The sequence below is a fragment of the Capsella rubella genome, unplaced genomic scaffold, assembly GCF_000375325.1.
Source record: "Capsella rubella cultivar Monte Gargano unplaced genomic scaffold, Caprub1_0 scaffold_2, whole genome shotgun sequence".
Classification (NCBI taxonomy): Eukaryota; Viridiplantae; Streptophyta; class Magnoliopsida; order Brassicales; family Brassicaceae; genus Capsella; species Capsella rubella.
In genome coordinates, this window is record NW_006238922.1 from 11,587,922 (window position 1) to 11,603,438 (window position 15,517).

The 15,517-nt window shown below is 31.7% G+C and overlaps 3 protein-coding genes across 4 annotated transcripts; 2 read left to right on the forward strand and 1 right to left on the reverse strand.

The window, feature by feature from the left end:
* Positions 1–3,746: 3,746 nt before the first annotated feature.
* Positions 3,747–5,476, forward strand: LOC17895524 (myb-related protein 306). Its single transcript, XM_006302458.2, has 3 exons — positions 3,747–4,156; positions 4,245–4,374; positions 4,577–5,476. Exons 1-3 carry the CDS (start codon positions 4,024–4,026, stop codon positions 5,322–5,324), a joined length of 1,011 nt encoding a protein of 336 aa, XP_006302520.1. The 5' UTR covers positions 3,747–4,023; the 3' UTR covers positions 5,325–5,476.
* A 3,786-nt stretch (positions 5,477–9,262) lies between these two features.
* Positions 9,263–10,008, reverse strand: LOC17894879 (mini zinc finger protein 1). The gene has a single exon (XM_006302982.2). It carries the CDS (start codon positions 9,824–9,826, stop codon positions 9,521–9,523), a length of 306 nt encoding a protein of 101 aa, XP_006303044.1. The 5' UTR covers positions 9,827–10,008; the 3' UTR covers positions 9,263–9,520.
* A 3,556-nt stretch (positions 10,009–13,564) lies between these two features.
* LOC17895051 (probable arabinosyltransferase ARAD1) lies at positions 13,565–15,477 on the forward strand. Of its 2 annotated transcripts, XM_023788043.1 has the most exons (3): positions 13,565–13,790; positions 13,925–14,772; positions 14,861–15,477. In XM_023788043.1, exons 2-3 carry the CDS (start codon positions 13,936–13,938, stop codon positions 15,386–15,388), a joined length of 1,365 nt encoding a protein of 454 aa, XP_023643811.1. In that variant the 5' UTR covers positions 13,565–13,790; positions 13,925–13,935; the 3' UTR covers positions 15,389–15,477. The 2 variants fall into 2 exon arrangements, with proteins under 2 accessions (XP_023643811.1, XP_006300319.1); XM_006300257.2 differs by having other exon boundaries at positions 13,566–14,772.
* The last annotated feature ends 40 nt before the right edge of the window (positions 15,478–15,517 follow it).

The following is a 15,517-nucleotide window of genomic DNA, read 5'->3' on the forward strand; positions in this document are numbered from 1 at the left end:
ATTCATTGTTGATTTTGAAGAAAAATCGAAATTAATTATAAAAGATAAATCGAATATGGTTATTTCATTTCAATTAGTTTCTAATAATTAAAATAAAATTCAACTAGTTTTTTAATAATTAAAATATATAAATTTAGCATCACATTTAATTGATGTAAATTTTATATCATTTTAAAAAGTGATGTTAATAAAATTACGTGAATACATCGGTTATCTTAATTGATTTAAATATATATTCTGAATCAATTTTTCTAAGTGATGCAAACTGGTACAAATTTGTATCAATTTTAATGAACTGATTTTAAATAAATTAATTAACACATCATTTATTACATTTGATGTTAAATTATTTATTTTGTGTCATTTGCTAATAAGTAATTTAAACTACTATCATTTATATTTTTGATGCTATTTAATTGATGAAAGATAAGCCTTTTTTTGTAGTGAGTATGTAATATATGACTTGGTCTTAAAGTCTTAGCTAAAAGGGCCACAAAAGTATACGTACTTACCCATTATTTAGGCATAATATATACTCCTAATTGGAGAATTAAGACGTACGTGTTCTGTAACATTTCTAAAACTGGGGTGCACATCTATCGATAAATGTATATACGTAGCTATCGTTCGTTAAAAGAATATGGCTTATAATAGTTTATATATTCCGTGGATATGATTTATTTGGGATAAAGTTTATGATGTTAACACAATCTTCAAGTGTGAACTAACTAACTATTGATTTTCATTGTTGTGTGGCTGTAGGATTGGATACTCCAACTACCAAAATTTTGCAAGAAATAATATAACTTAAACGTACATTTATTTCGTCATAAATCAAATGATATGTGTATATTAAGAAGTGAATCATTGAAGCGAGGGAAAAAAACGCATTTATATTTATACATGCATAGAAGTAGACGATAGGAAAACAATTGAAATATATAATTGGACTATTAGAGTACAAGACACATATTTAAACTCTCAATCTTCAAATAGCTTGGCTTGCTAATAATAAAATAATAACCAAATTATTTGGTGTGTTATTTTAGAACTTGGCTTGGTTTTTTTTCTTTTTGGATATTTTAACTGGATTAACCTATGATAAACCTATTTTTATTTTTATTTGTTGAGGAATGATAATCGTTACCAGTGCCAGAAAGACATCCAACATTATTTTTTTTAAATGTAAAATTGAAAAAAAAATTGCATCTTCAACGACACTATTTCATCATCAGAACACCAAAACAATATTCCCAAAATGGAAATAAAATTATAACGAGAAATTTTCAAAAAAAATTGAAAACAAAACAGATTAATTAACTAACTTATAAGTTATAACCAATATATATTCTATATTTGTGCAGTGTTTTGAACTATTGTAACTTTAAAAGTTACAAAACAATAAATTACATTCTTTTGCTGTGATTATAGTCAAGGTTGCTCTTTCTAAATGCACTGAATAGCAAAAAAAAAATATAGATTTTTCTATATGCCTTATAGGTAGTAATCTAGATTTTAGTCCAAAATTATTCCTTAATTACTGAAAATTGTAAAAATAATAATAATAAGAAAAAAAATATGATAAGTAGAAATGACGGTTTTAAATGAAAATTTAAAATGTTAAAAAATTTAACCATAAATTCAATATTTAATTTTGATAGATGGACTTGACATCGAATAACGTAGTACTAGAAAATGTCATTTGAAAGTGGATTAGACTCTTTTTTTTCTTCTCTTTAATAATTAACGTGGATCAGATTTTTCGATATATTTAAAAGTATACGTGGACGTTATTATGCCAATCATTAGGGAAACATCCAACAAAATAAATTTAATTAAAGTGAAAAATACGTGAACTAGATCTAGATTTGATAGGGTTTCTTTTAAAGGATATTTCAAATGAGTAAATGCTATTTCTGATCATTATTCAAATGTTTTGGTAGACTAATATTAATCGTAACTTTTCTTAATTTTATCAAATACACATAATGTTGTAACACCGTCATCTTTGTTACGACATGAATACAGCTGTCGCCTGTCGATTAACGCTATTAATAACACTATAGAGCATGCCCAATTTTAATAAGACGTAAAGCTATATAGTATATAATATATGATATGGAGTATATGTTTGGGTTAATTAATAGTAGTATTTATCAGGTCGTATCACATCGTGTTTCATATTTTATTACGTTTCTTTATATAACTGGATTATCTGAATATAAGGTTCGATTGCTGATGATGACACAAGCCGGTTAAACAAACGAATTATATAGTTGTTAATTAAAGATTTATAAAAACTGTAAAAAATAATGGTTTAATTATAATTTTGATTGGTAAAAGTTTTATAGTACAATTAAAAAATGGTAACGGTGATTCGGTGAATGATATTCAAATTAATACTATTATTAAATAGTTAGAAAGAACATTTCAAACATCTTCAGTGGCACTTTAAATTATACGAAAAATATGTTAGTTCTAGGGGCAAATTTGCTCATTTCGTCTGATTTCTCTAGTTCAATCTTCCATCTGATCTTTATCTGTTATAAACATTGATTTGAACTATGAGAGAGTGATAGAACTATATATAGAAAGACTCGACTTGTAATCTTTTTAATTTGATAAGGAGAATCTGCGCGAAACATTTGCCAAGATGTTATATGGAAGGTATCTTTAAATATATATACAAAAAAAAAGATTTTTAAAAAAAGAAAAAAAAAACGTTTGGCAAGATGGCTGGATTTGGCACCGAACTTAATTATGAGCGATAGTGCATACTTGTTCTTCTTATTTTTTTTTTGGTTCGTACGTGTGAATATCAAAAACCTAAATTCTAATGATCTATAGTCTATAGTGAATCTTTAGAGTCAAGAAAAAAAAGAAGGGGTGATTGTGATTCCTCAACACTAAGCATATAGAAGAATCTCACTCTCACCTACATAATCGGTATATACTAAATACTCGTAATTGCAGAGCCAACCCTTTTGATTAGTATTGCCACGTTCCTGAATTGAAGGGCTGACTTCTTTTTGAACAAGCAAACCAAAATGAGTAAATGCTCTTTGCTGTCTCTATTGACTGACTCTATTCCCCCCCTCCCTTTTTTTTTTGATATAAATGTGAATATCATTAAAATATGAAGGTTTAGGAATTACAGAGGTAAAACCTAAAGAATGCAGCCTTGCCAAAAAAAGATAAAAAACAAGGTTACAAGCTAGTGCTGGAGTCAACAACACACAAAAAGATTATTTGATCCAAAGGATCATCAAATTTCTGAACTGCTTTCTAGATCTTCTAGCGGTGATAGTGTTTCTAATCTCCCCTCCCTTTAATCTAAGGCTTTCTTTTTCTGTTCGGGTTCAGCATCCACGTTCAGTAATTATGTTTTATACTGTATAATATTTATTTATTGCGGTTAACTTTATGATAGTTCATATGTAAGCGTTTCAGACAGTCTTTTATGGGTCAGATCAAAAGTCAAATTAATGTTTGCATATATGTTTATATGTTAATAAGACAAAAGAAATCAATTAAGTTTTACAAAAGAAAAGATAAAATTGTCATTCAAGCGCTAATAGTGCTCCTCGCTGTTTAAATATGTGTGTATGCCTTTATTTCAATGCATATAGATCCAAAGAACAACCCACATAACTCCTCCATAAGACTTAGACGCTTGTCTTTCTCTCTTCAACACCCAAAGTCTTTTAAGTGTATATCCTCTCTTCTTATAACCAGCCACAAAAAAAAAAAAAGAGAGATTAAAAGAGAAAGGTTAAAAGAAAGATCAGGAAGATTCTTTCAAGTCCAAAAAAGTGAGATTTTGAGAACACCCTCTTTGCAACAAAAAATCCTATCTTAAAGTCTAACTAGTTACTGTCCCTAGCTTCCACACACTACTATACCAAAAATCCAATCTTAGATCGTCTTACTGCGTCGATGTATATACTATACGGAGAAAAAAAAAAAAAAAATTAAAGAAAAGGAAAACACATATAGGAGACGATCAAGAACGTGTGTGTGAATATGGGTAGACCACCGTGTTGTGAGAAGATCGAGGTGAAGAAAGGACCATGGACTCCCGAAGAAGACATAATCTTGGTCTCTTATATTCAACAACACGGCCCTGGAAACTGGAGATCTGTTCCGACAAACACCGGTCTTGATCTTTCTTTTCACTTTCTTTCTTCTTCACGTTAGTTATATATTATGTATTCCTTAATATATAAAAATGTATGTTTGAACAGGTTTGCTAAGGTGTAGCAAGAGTTGTAGACTCAGATGGACTAATTATCTTCGTCCTGGGATCAGACGAGGAAATTTCACTCCATCCGAAGAGAAGATGATCATCCATCTCCAAGCTCTTTTGGGTAATAGGTACATGATCATACACTTCTTTATTCCTCCTTTACGTATATACAAACATGATACACCCCTTGATCATCTCCAATAATATCTGTGTTTGTCCCATCTCCCCTAATCTCCTAATAATATTATTAAGATAGAATTTACATTCGTTTATTAATGAGTGTTTTTGTTATTTTTTTTTATCTTGACTTAATCTTTCTTTAACAATCAGATGGGCAGCTATAGCATCATATCTACCTCAGAGGACCGACAATGATATCAAGAACTTTTGGAACACGCATCTTAAAAAGAAACTCGTGACGACGAAGCTTCAAAACGGTTTCATCAACGAAGACAAAACTAATATGGCGACAGAGATTTCATCTTGTAATAACAACAACAATAGATGTAATCACAACAAAAGGATCACCAACAAAGGACAATGGGAGAAAAAGCTTCAAACAGACATCAACATGGCCAAACAAGCCTTATTCCAAGCCTTATCACTTGACCAACCATCTTCATCGATCCCTCTCGATCCGGACGACTCACCAAAATCTAATCATCATTCTGCCACTGATACGTATGCCTCAAATACAGAGAACATCTCTAAGTTACTTCAGAACTGGACAAGCTCAACATCTTCAAGGCCCAACACTTCATCACTATCCATTAATAGGAGCTCAAGCACAGGTGAAGAAGGAGTTTTTGATCATCACTCTTTGTTCTCGTCGAACTCAGAATCTGGATCAGTTGATGAGAAGCTGAATTTGATGCCGGAGACAAGTATGCTCCAAGGTGAGAGCAAGACAAGCATAGACATGGAAGCTACTGCTGATAACCAAGGCTCGTTGTCTTTGATCGAGAAATGGTTGTTTGATGATCAAGGCTTGGTTCAGTGTGGTGATAATCAAGAAGGTATCATCGATGTGTCTTTAGAGGGTGAGAAGAATGACAACAACAGTCCAGATTTGTTCTAAGAAAATAATACATGAATTAAGCAACTGTATAGGTTTACTTCTTTTTCTTTCTTTTGTCTGTTCGCTATGATTGTTAGTTACATATTATTTTACAGTGTGGCTTGCTTCTTATCAAGTCGATGAAGATAAAAACTGTTACTATATGAAAGTAAAGTTTATTTAATTAATGTAGTACTTCAATAAACAAATCTATATATAAAGTTTTTTTTTTTTTTTTTAAAGACTACGAGCATTAAATGACGTTTATGCATGCATGTTACCTACAAAATTGGCTAATCATCATTAAAGATAAGCAAACATCACTCACATAGATAATACAATACAGTATAATATGACTTCTTTTGGTCTTCCTAGAATAGGAATTGGTGATAACAAACAACAATTGAGTATGACTTAAAGTAGAACATAATAAATCCTTAGTTATCTGTATAACTAACCTTATCAATCTCACAATGTAAATCAATTATTGTAGTTATTTGTAGTTTTTATCCAATTAAAAAGATGGAGAGACATTTGTAATAGAGTTGATTCGCCGCCATATGAAATACAGTTTTTACATTAAAGAGGAAAGGATATAGTAGTCTAGACAAATCTCACTTCCTTTAGTTATGATCGTATTCGTATGCATGGTTTAATTTTTGTCATAAAAGTTAAGCTGTTATCATAATTAATTTCTGTTAGAATCAAATTGCTATTTGATCTAGTCTTTTGTTTTTATTTAGTATATGTAGTCTTCTGAAATAAATGATTATTTTTTTTTTTCTTTTCTTCACAATATCGAATTTAATCGACTGGCGATTGGCGAACCGCAAACTCGTAATCATATAAAATTTATAAATCATCGTAGCATGTTTGTCTAACCTGTTTGTTTACGATCTGGTACGTTTATTCAAGCCCATTTAAACTAATGGGCCTCTCCATTGTCCAATACTATTTTACTTCTACAAGTCCTTTTTTGGTTTTTTATGGTTTAGCTGTTTAGGTATGGTGTCCATCTCATGCACAAGAATACAAGATGCGTTGATCTACATGCACAAGTATATTTTATCATAAACTTTTCGTATAACAGTCTGTTTTGTATATTAATTCTAATAATGTAAAACATAAAATGTTGCAAATTTCATATGGAAAGTTAGATGTGACCTAAAATAACATTTTGAAAACGTATATCGATCAAACTGATTAATTTTTTTGATAAAAAAAAACTCATCAAACTCACCAGAAAAAAAAAAAACATGAATTGAATTAGATGATTAGCTGAGTAGTTTCAAGTAGCATAAACTGAGTGCTTGTCTAAACTTAACGGATTGGCTTATAGGTACGAAGATTATCATGAATATTGATACTTAGATATATGTATAAGTACAGTTTATACTAATTAAGTACATACTGTACTTATACAAATATCTAAGTATCAATATTCATGATAAAGATCTATTACCTATAGTAGAGTAAACTGAATATATCTAATACTGCATTTGAATTAACATATCTCTCTATCTCGCTCTCTTTTTTTGTCATCGATCGATAACTTTGATAGTATTATAGTATGTATACGCATACGACACTGCGCATGCATGCTTTGATCACGATTAGAATAGTTATTTTTGGAAAGGGGATGAGAAGAAAAAGAAAATTAGGAAAGAAGAAGAGTGTGAATCAGAGGATTAAAAGGACAGAAGCATGTGAGATTACAAGGGCGGGCCTTTGGAAATCACATCGATCCCATGTATCAAAAGGAAAGGAACTCTCATCTTCACTTTCAATCATTTTCTCAAACCCATCTCTCCATTGTTAGATAAGCCAAAGATTTCTTTTCGCTGTCTTGGTCCACGTGTTTTGTTCATTTTTGGTCCCTTCTTTTTTATTCTTCTACAGGGATTTATTTTAAATAAATTATTTCTTACAAAATATATAATATAATTGCCTTGTCATTCCACTATATATATCATGACCCCTTTTTAATATTGTAACAATTCTTTTGATTCATTTAGTAAGGAGTTATTTCTCTAGTACATCATCTTCTTAGTTTGTAAGTCGCACATAAAGATGTGTCCAAGAAGTTAAACTCTACATTCGAACAAGTGCATGTTTTGATGAAATTTATATAAAGAAAAGTCATATACCATGGGCTTTATTGAATGGCCCCTAGCTAGGGCTTTTCACGTCGCTCTATTACAAAACAAAAACAAAAAGAATTCCTTGATAATAATCATAGTAATTAGTGGGTGTGGGTCTTCTAAAACTTGCACACTTACGAAAGAGCCAATCGTCAACAACAATAAAAATGTAGTTTTGTTCACCTTCACCCCATATAAAACCAATTTGACTTGTTTTAGAAAAATATAAATATTGTCATTGGTTTTGAGTGTCGATTGATTTGCCAATAATGGGCCTTCACCGATTTCAACTTCAAGCTCTCTCTCTCCGACAATTACATGCCACCTAATTGAAAAGATGTTCCGATTTTTATAAAAACTTTGAAAATCTTTTTACGATCATAATGTTTAATCTTCTCTAATTTAGTTTTACACACTTCACGTTTTACGCTCGAGAAGAAACAAGAAAGAGATTGAAGTTTATGTAACAATGTCTTGAGAATTATTTACTCTACATTGCGAATGATTAGAAATTTGTTGACTGGCGAAACGCGAACTTTCTTGCGGAAATGTATTATTTGCGCAATACATTTTTCAAAGTGCCCACTATAAAGATGTGATATAATTTGGTAATGTTGCATGTTTCTTTACCTAGCGGAGTCATTTAAATATACGTGTCACGGTTTCAATACATTACTAAAAACTAAGTACAGTTCAGAACTTCTGGAGATTCACAATATGCTTAAGTTTAAAAAGTTGGAATAGAAAATATATAAAGTTCTTTTCGTTTTGAAACGATAATAATAATAATAATTAAAACTACAGTGGTCTTTTCCAACAAATTCGAGTGGCCACTTAGATGATGGCAAAAGCAGCCAATACACCATTTTTTAATCACAAAACCAAATCTTTTCCCATGGCCATATATTAACACTTATTTAATTGTAGTTGCTTCAGCCACTTCTTTTGATTCTACTCCTATATATTATAGATTTTTAAAAGAAATAAGTAGACAAAAAACCATTAACCTAGACGATAAGAAAACATGATTCGATATGTGTGGGCCGTTCGTGGTATCAAAGAAATCGCGTACATAATTATACAAATAAAATTTATTGCTTTCATACACACGCAATATATGTATGATTATTTGATAAATGGAATTAGATTCAAGAAGCCAGGCCAAATATACAAACGGAATTAGATTCAACTATATATATATTTATATATCTTCGAGATAAATATCTAATTTATCAGGCTACGTCCACATATTCCTACTAAATCAGTATCTTATTACTGGTCGTATGATTGCAAATATCATTTGTTTTGTTGAAAGAAAAGAAGTAAGACGATTCTTAATTACTGAGGTTTACTAACATTTCGTGAAACTTAATTATATATAAATTCTACATATGTTTAAGGGATCAGAGGTTCAATGTCCAAAGAAAAGAGAGGGCTACAAATGTATTGGAACTTGTATTCGAGTTTTAGACAGAACAAAATAAGTTGTATAGTCTTTTAACAAAGATGCCTAGCTCCTATACAAATGATCTCATACAAGAAGATGGAAGAATGGTCATCGATACTTTAACAAAAATAAAATAAATTGGTCAATATATATCGTGATAGGTAATTAAAGATCATATCCTTCTTTTACTGCGTCTCTCATCTTAAACTCAACTTGTTGAAGAAAAAAAAATTCCACTATCATTCCCCAAATTAAATTTGAACCAAAAAAATGTGAAAATAGTTTCACAATCCTTTAGTTTTTAATCAGCATATACAAATATTTCGTCAAGCTAGCTCATTTTTTGTAAAAAAAAAAAAAAAGACGATGTAAATTAAAAATAAACTATTGTTTACACATCACACAAACAGAAGTATACAATATGTCAAACCAGCAAGCTATATTTGTAAATACATATATAGATATATAGATGGGCGGTATGTGAGCTGTTTGATATACACATCAATATTCATATACAAATATCCTCTAATAAAATCCATCTTTAAAAATCAATCGATCAATCCAATCCAAACCAGAAAAAAAGAAAAAGAAAAAGGAAAGTAAAAAATCCTCTGGAAACAAAAAAAAATTCAAGCGTCAGGTGGAGAATACTCACAAACAACCTCCGTATCAACTTCCTTCCGGTGAAAATTCCGGTGACAACCACAAGCGGCGCATCTCAAAGCATCGACGGTTCCTTCAACCCCGGCGGCCATGAACTCACGGCAACCGTCGACGGCGTAACCTCCGATGTTAGCAGCGTGGTTCTTCTGGCACTCGACGTAGCGGACGTTACTGATGGCCGAGGAAGAAGAAGAAGAAGAAGTGGTAGTCCAAGAGGAAGATGTGTTGGAGTTTCTTGATCTCTGCTTGATTACCATCTGTCTCTTCTTCATCTGTAGAAACCCTAGCTACTTTTATTTATCCCTCAAGTTGCAACTTGCAAGTGGCTCTTTGGGTCATACGAAAGACTCTTTATCAAAACGAAGTGAAGAAGAGACTAGAGAAGGGTGTGGACTAGCTTCTAACTTGTGAATGCCCCTTTGTGCCCCTTTTTATAAAAAAATAGCTACATTATGCTGACTGTTTGTAATCTATCTAACCCTAGAGGATTTTTATTTTATATATATATACCTACGGACTCGACAAAGTGACTTAAAATATGGGCTACTTTTTTTACATAATTGATCTTTTTTCGTCTCCCTATATAGTCATTTGCTGTAGTGTTTTAAAATTATATTTATGCATACGACTAAAAAGCTAATTTGTTTTTTTTTGAAGGGGGTTTTAATAAGAATCCGGATAAATTATAACATGTTTGAAATAATTGATATGTACACTATATGTATATTTAGTGAAGATATAATTTAGAATGAAATAAATGAATATGTATGTGTGTGGTGAAATGTACAGTATAATTATTAAAAAAAGATGGGGGGATATTGTCTCTCTGTCGATAAAACGATATTCATTCTCTTCCATTATTTCACGTATTGTCATATTCAAACGCGACATAAGAGTATAGAAAATTTATTATTCTCTTCCATTATATAGCATATGGTCTTCGTGGTCTCAGATCGGTAATAGAATTACGAGTGACATGATGAAATAATTATCTTTTTTGGTTGAAAGAAGAAAGTATCGGAGAAAAAAATCAGTAGCCAGCCTTATTTTACCGTCGAGATCATGTGCATTGCATTATGTATACACGATGATTTGTTTATACAGAGAACATAATAAAATAAATTTTTTTTTTTTGAGTCAATAAATTAATTGCGAATCCGACTCAGTCCAACGGACCTGCTCCCACAAGCAAAGGGACAATGACAGGTTAATATTGGAATGCAATCTCATGATCACTTTTTTTTATACTATTCCAAACTTCTTATATACATTTATGTTAGAGTTGCAACTTTTTTTTTTTTGTATTATCCATTATATTAATTTGAACTCAAATGGCATATACAATCCATTAGTATATTTGTGCCAGTATGATAAATAAAAAGCTTAGAATTTGACACAACGATACGTCTTTCATACTTATTTCTTTTTCATGTGCCCACCTTGAATATTGCAAAAGAAAAAAAATGGAAAATAAAACTATTCAATAAAAAATGAATGAAACACGTAGCTTCCTTCGATATTATAAGAGTACAAATTAAAAATGAAAAAGGAAGATTTTGATGACAAATTTCAAAAGAAAAAGCAAATGAATTGACAGTATTATATGTTTTCTAATTGGATTTTAATATACTGACTAATTAGTCAAATTGACTTCTTTACACGTGAAATCAGCAAAACATAGGCCCCGCTCTTTATACACACAAAAGTCTCGACGACCATATATCGTCCCACTCTTTTTTTAATTCCCGTCGCTCATAATAAGAAATTAACTTCTTTTTTTTTTTGGGTTTATAGAAATTAACTTTCTTAACTGTTGTATGTAACCAAAATAAAATAAAATAAATAATTATTGCATGTATAAATTAGATAGGTAGTGTGTAAATGGTATTCTCTCTATCAGGTCAAAATATCTATATACTATAGGAATTATTATAGGATACATCAATATTTAATTTACAACGAAAACAACTCAACGAGTTTTTTTTTTCCTGACCACAAGAACTTTTCATAATGTAGGAAAAAGTATCTTAACTTAATATAAAAAAATTATAGATTCGAATATAGTGGCACTGAAGAATGTGTATTGCGTTTGGTGCTACACAATAATGCAATGTATATGTACTATTTTAATACCAAAAAATGCAAATGCAATTTATTTTTACTCGTTACATGCACATGCAAATACAATTTATTTTTACTCGTTACATGCAAATGCAATGTATATGTACTATTTTGATACCAAAAAATGTAATTTAATTACTTTTATTATACATAACCAATTAAAACGAAAATATACAGTGTAGTGACGAGTAAAAAAAAAGACATTAGCGGAGGGTTTAACTAGTGATTGCTTTGTCTTTGTGCCACATCGACCAAGAAGAAAAACACAACAACCATTTGGATTAGGAAAATGTCATAATTTGACGATTATACTATAGAAAAAACATAATTAAGGTATCCAAAAGCCAAAAATCACGCAAGAATGTCACGAAGTTGATTGTCAAATGAATTGAAAAAGTAAGTGACTTCTTAATGAAATCTTTGACGACTACGATGCCTTTTAATTATATTTCTTTAGCTAGTTAACTCGGTTTATTAGTCAGTATCTATCGTACTGTAGAGTTAAAATTTCATTAATAAGAAAATAATCCAAAAAGTGGAATTAGGTCTGCTTTTTAATAATATTTTTAAAAGGGATCGTAGTAACATATAAAAATACAATTAAGAACAAACAGAGAGAGAGAGAAAAGGGAAAGATTATTGAAAGGACTCTTTGTTTCTCACCAACCGTGCCCCTACTCGTGAATTTCATAATTCACATCATCAACCCTCTAATAAAATCGACTTAATTAATTATGTATGTTTTAAATATATATAAGTCACAGTCACTATGTTGTCTTTGCGTCATTAATTTTTTGATCAGTATCAGAGTGAGACTAGTTAATTATTATGATCCACATTTTCTTTTATATCAAAACTAGCAGGCAGCAATGAGAAATCAGAAGAATAAAAACGACCAATACGAGAGAGAGAGAGAGGGACACCCAAATGATTATTAAACAATTGACTACGGTTAATTAAAAAAAAAAAACTTATTAAGCTAAACATCAAATCTAGGACTTATTTGAAGTGTCTCTCTGTCTGTCACTTGTTGAATAAAAAAACGAAAAATCGCAAGACTAACCAAACACTAATAAAGTTTTTCTTGTATTTGATTGCTCATACAACATGCCACTCTTGTGTTTCCATGTTCTGTCACCGTTTGGGTGATATGGATGGATATATTATGCAAACAGATATTGGGCTTCAGTGTCCTCTCTACGAAAGATATCTTCAAAGTTCTTCAAGTTTTCTGGATCACTTCAGCTTGGGCCTTGTCCATTCATATCAAGTCTGAGGTTTTCTTTCGTAAAGGGTTTATCTTTATCATATCAAGTAAGACGACTTAAGATCTCTCATTTTAAAACCAAACATCATAAAATGTACATATAATATTTAAAAACATACTATGAATATCACAATGAAACAAACCAATATCATTTTCAATCTATTTAACTAACTAGTAGGACAAAGATGAGGCTTAAAGTTATGAACTTTTTTGCGGTGATATAAGATAATGCAGTAAAACGAAACAAACCTGGTACTAAAATTTTACTGTTATTACACGTAACATTTATCATCAGTATCCACTGTTACATAAAATCTTCTATGTTTCTTACTTTCTTTCATGTGTTTATTTCTTTTGTTGTAATTATCAATACAAGAAATTTGTGTGGAGCTTCTAATTCAGGAATATATGAAATTTTAGTAATTAGTAATTATATAAGAATCTAGATGTGAATAATTTTAGTAATTTGTATATACGGACCTTCAAATTTAGTGATTAATGATAATTAATTTTAGTGATTAATTTTCCAAGGATTCTTACTTTGGATTCTTTTAGGACAATCTAATTTTTTATAGTTTATCACTCGGAAGTGTCTTCACCAATTGTCCTGAGCAGAGAGGAAAGGTCTCTAGAGGCACACAGAAACGAAGACCAAATATAACGCAGAAAATAAAATAAAAAGTCACCCCTTGAGAAATTTGAAGATCCGAAAACCAAATCGTGTAACTCGAAGTCTTGTCTGATTCTTACAAGTTCGCTGGTAGTATCAGCTAAGAAGACTGAGTCATTGATCAAAGTCTCTGTTCTCCTGCCATGGCGTAAAACCTCGGAACCCCTAATTCTTTCAGGTACTAGCTATTTTTCCACAATGGCTCTTCTATCTATGATGGTCGAAAGCTGAAACCTTTTTTTCTGCGAATCGATTTACCCACAAGAAACTCGAACACTATCCACTCACTTTGGTTCTGTTTGGATGATTGAGGTTCGACAAAAATGTCGGAAAAGAGTTTGCTTTCCTCAAAATTCCTGTTTTACACCATCACTGTTTCGACGCTGCTCTTCATCGTCTCCTCTCTCTTCTTCCTCCAACGCAACGAGTCTTCTTTCACTTCAAGTTTAGTTCGGAAGCTGATGACTCCTCCAATCAAGAACGAGGACTTGGGGAAAATAGATACCAAATGCGATCGAAACAGAGGTGTGTTGAAGGTCTTTATGTACGATTTGCCCTCTGAATTTCACTTTGGGATATTGAATTGGCATAGCAAAGGATCTGAGATTTGGCCAGATGTTGAGAACATTAGCTTAGTCCCTTCTTATCCTGGTGGGTTGAATCGGCAACACAGTGTAGAGTATTGGCTTACACTTGATCTATTAGCTTCAGAGAAACCTGAAATCAATAGACCATGTAGTGCAGTTAGAGTGAAGAACTCGATTGAAGCTGACATAGTTTTTGTGCCCTTCTTTGCTTCTTTGAGTTACAATCGGAAATCTAAGCTCCGTGGGAACGAAACCGTTAGTGTTGATAGATTGTTGCAGGAAAGATTAGTTGAGTACTTGAAAAGTCAAGATGAGTGGAAAAGATTTGATGGCAAAGATCATTTGATAACAGCTCATCATCCAAACAGTTTGCTCTATGCAAGGAACTTTCTTGGATCAGCAATGTTTGTTCTCTCGGATTTCGGAAGGTACCCTTCCGCGATTGCCAGTCTTGAGAAAGACATCATCGCGCCTTACTTGCACGTCGTTAAGACTATATCTAACAATGAGTCAGCTCCGTTTGAGAAGCGTCCTATATTGGCATATTTCCAAGGAGCAATCTACAGAAAAGATGTAAGTGTTTCTGAGTTTTCCTCTCTAATCTATCAGTTCTGTTGCTCTTTATAGATAATCTCAACCGTCAGATTGTTTTTCGTCTTAGGGTGGAACTATTCGCCAAGAACTGTATAACCTTCTCAAAGATGAGAAAGACGTTCATTTTGCATTTGGAACTGTAAGAGGGAACGGGACTAAACAAACTGGTAAAGGAATGGCTTCTTCAAAGTTTTGTCTCAACATCGCTGGTGACACTCCTTCCTCTAATCGTCTCTTCGATGCCATCGTGAGCCATTGTGTTCCAGTTATAATCAGTGATCAGATTGAGCTCCCATTTGAAGATACTCTAGACTATTCAAGTTTCTCTGTGTTTGTGCATTCGTCTGAAGCTGTCAAGAAAGGGCTTTTGGTAAATCTTCTGAGAGGGATTAGAGAGGATCAGTGGAGGAAGAAGTGGGAGAGACTGAAAGAGGTAGTTGGCTGTTTTGAGTATCGGTTTCCTTCGCGTCCTGGAGACTCTGTGGATATGATTTGGTCAGCGGTTTCTCACAAGCTTTCTTCACTTCAGTTTGATGTTCATAGAAAAAATCGGTATCGTAAATCTGAAATTTTTGATAGAAGCCGATCAAATTAAGATCAGAAATATGAAAGATACTACTTAATTCTTAATGTCTGTTTTGTTTTCTTGAATGGAAGAGCATAGACAAGAATCAGTTGATATAAGTCTTCACTCTGTAGTTTTGCCTGCGGCAACCTTGTAAGG

Excerpts from the sequence above, each read along its gene's own strand:
- LOC17895524 (XM_006302458.2), top strand. The coding sequence starts at position 4,024 with ATGGGTAGACCACCGTGTTGTGAGAAGATCGAGGTGAAGAAAGGACCA. Across the intron at positions 4,157-4,244 it reads ATCTGTTCCGACAAACACCG|GTTTGCTAAGGTGTAGCAAG; the intron begins GTCTTGATCTTT and ends ATGTTTGAACAG. Across the intron at positions 4,375-4,576 it reads CAAGCTCTTTTGGGTAATAG|ATGGGCAGCTATAGCATCAT; the intron begins GTACATGATCAT and ends TTTAACAATCAG.
- LOC17895051 (XM_023788043.1), top strand. The coding sequence starts at position 13,936 with ATGTCGGAAAAGAGTTTGCTTTCCTCAAAATTCCTGTTTTACACCATC. Across the intron at positions 14,773-14,860 it reads GAGCAATCTACAGAAAAGAT|GGTGGAACTATTCGCCAAGA; the intron begins GTAAGTGTTTCT and ends TTTTCGTCTTAG.
- LOC17894879 (XM_006302982.2), bottom strand. The coding sequence starts at position 9,826 with ATGAAGAAGAGACAGATGGTAATCAAGCAGAGATCAAGAAACTCCAAC.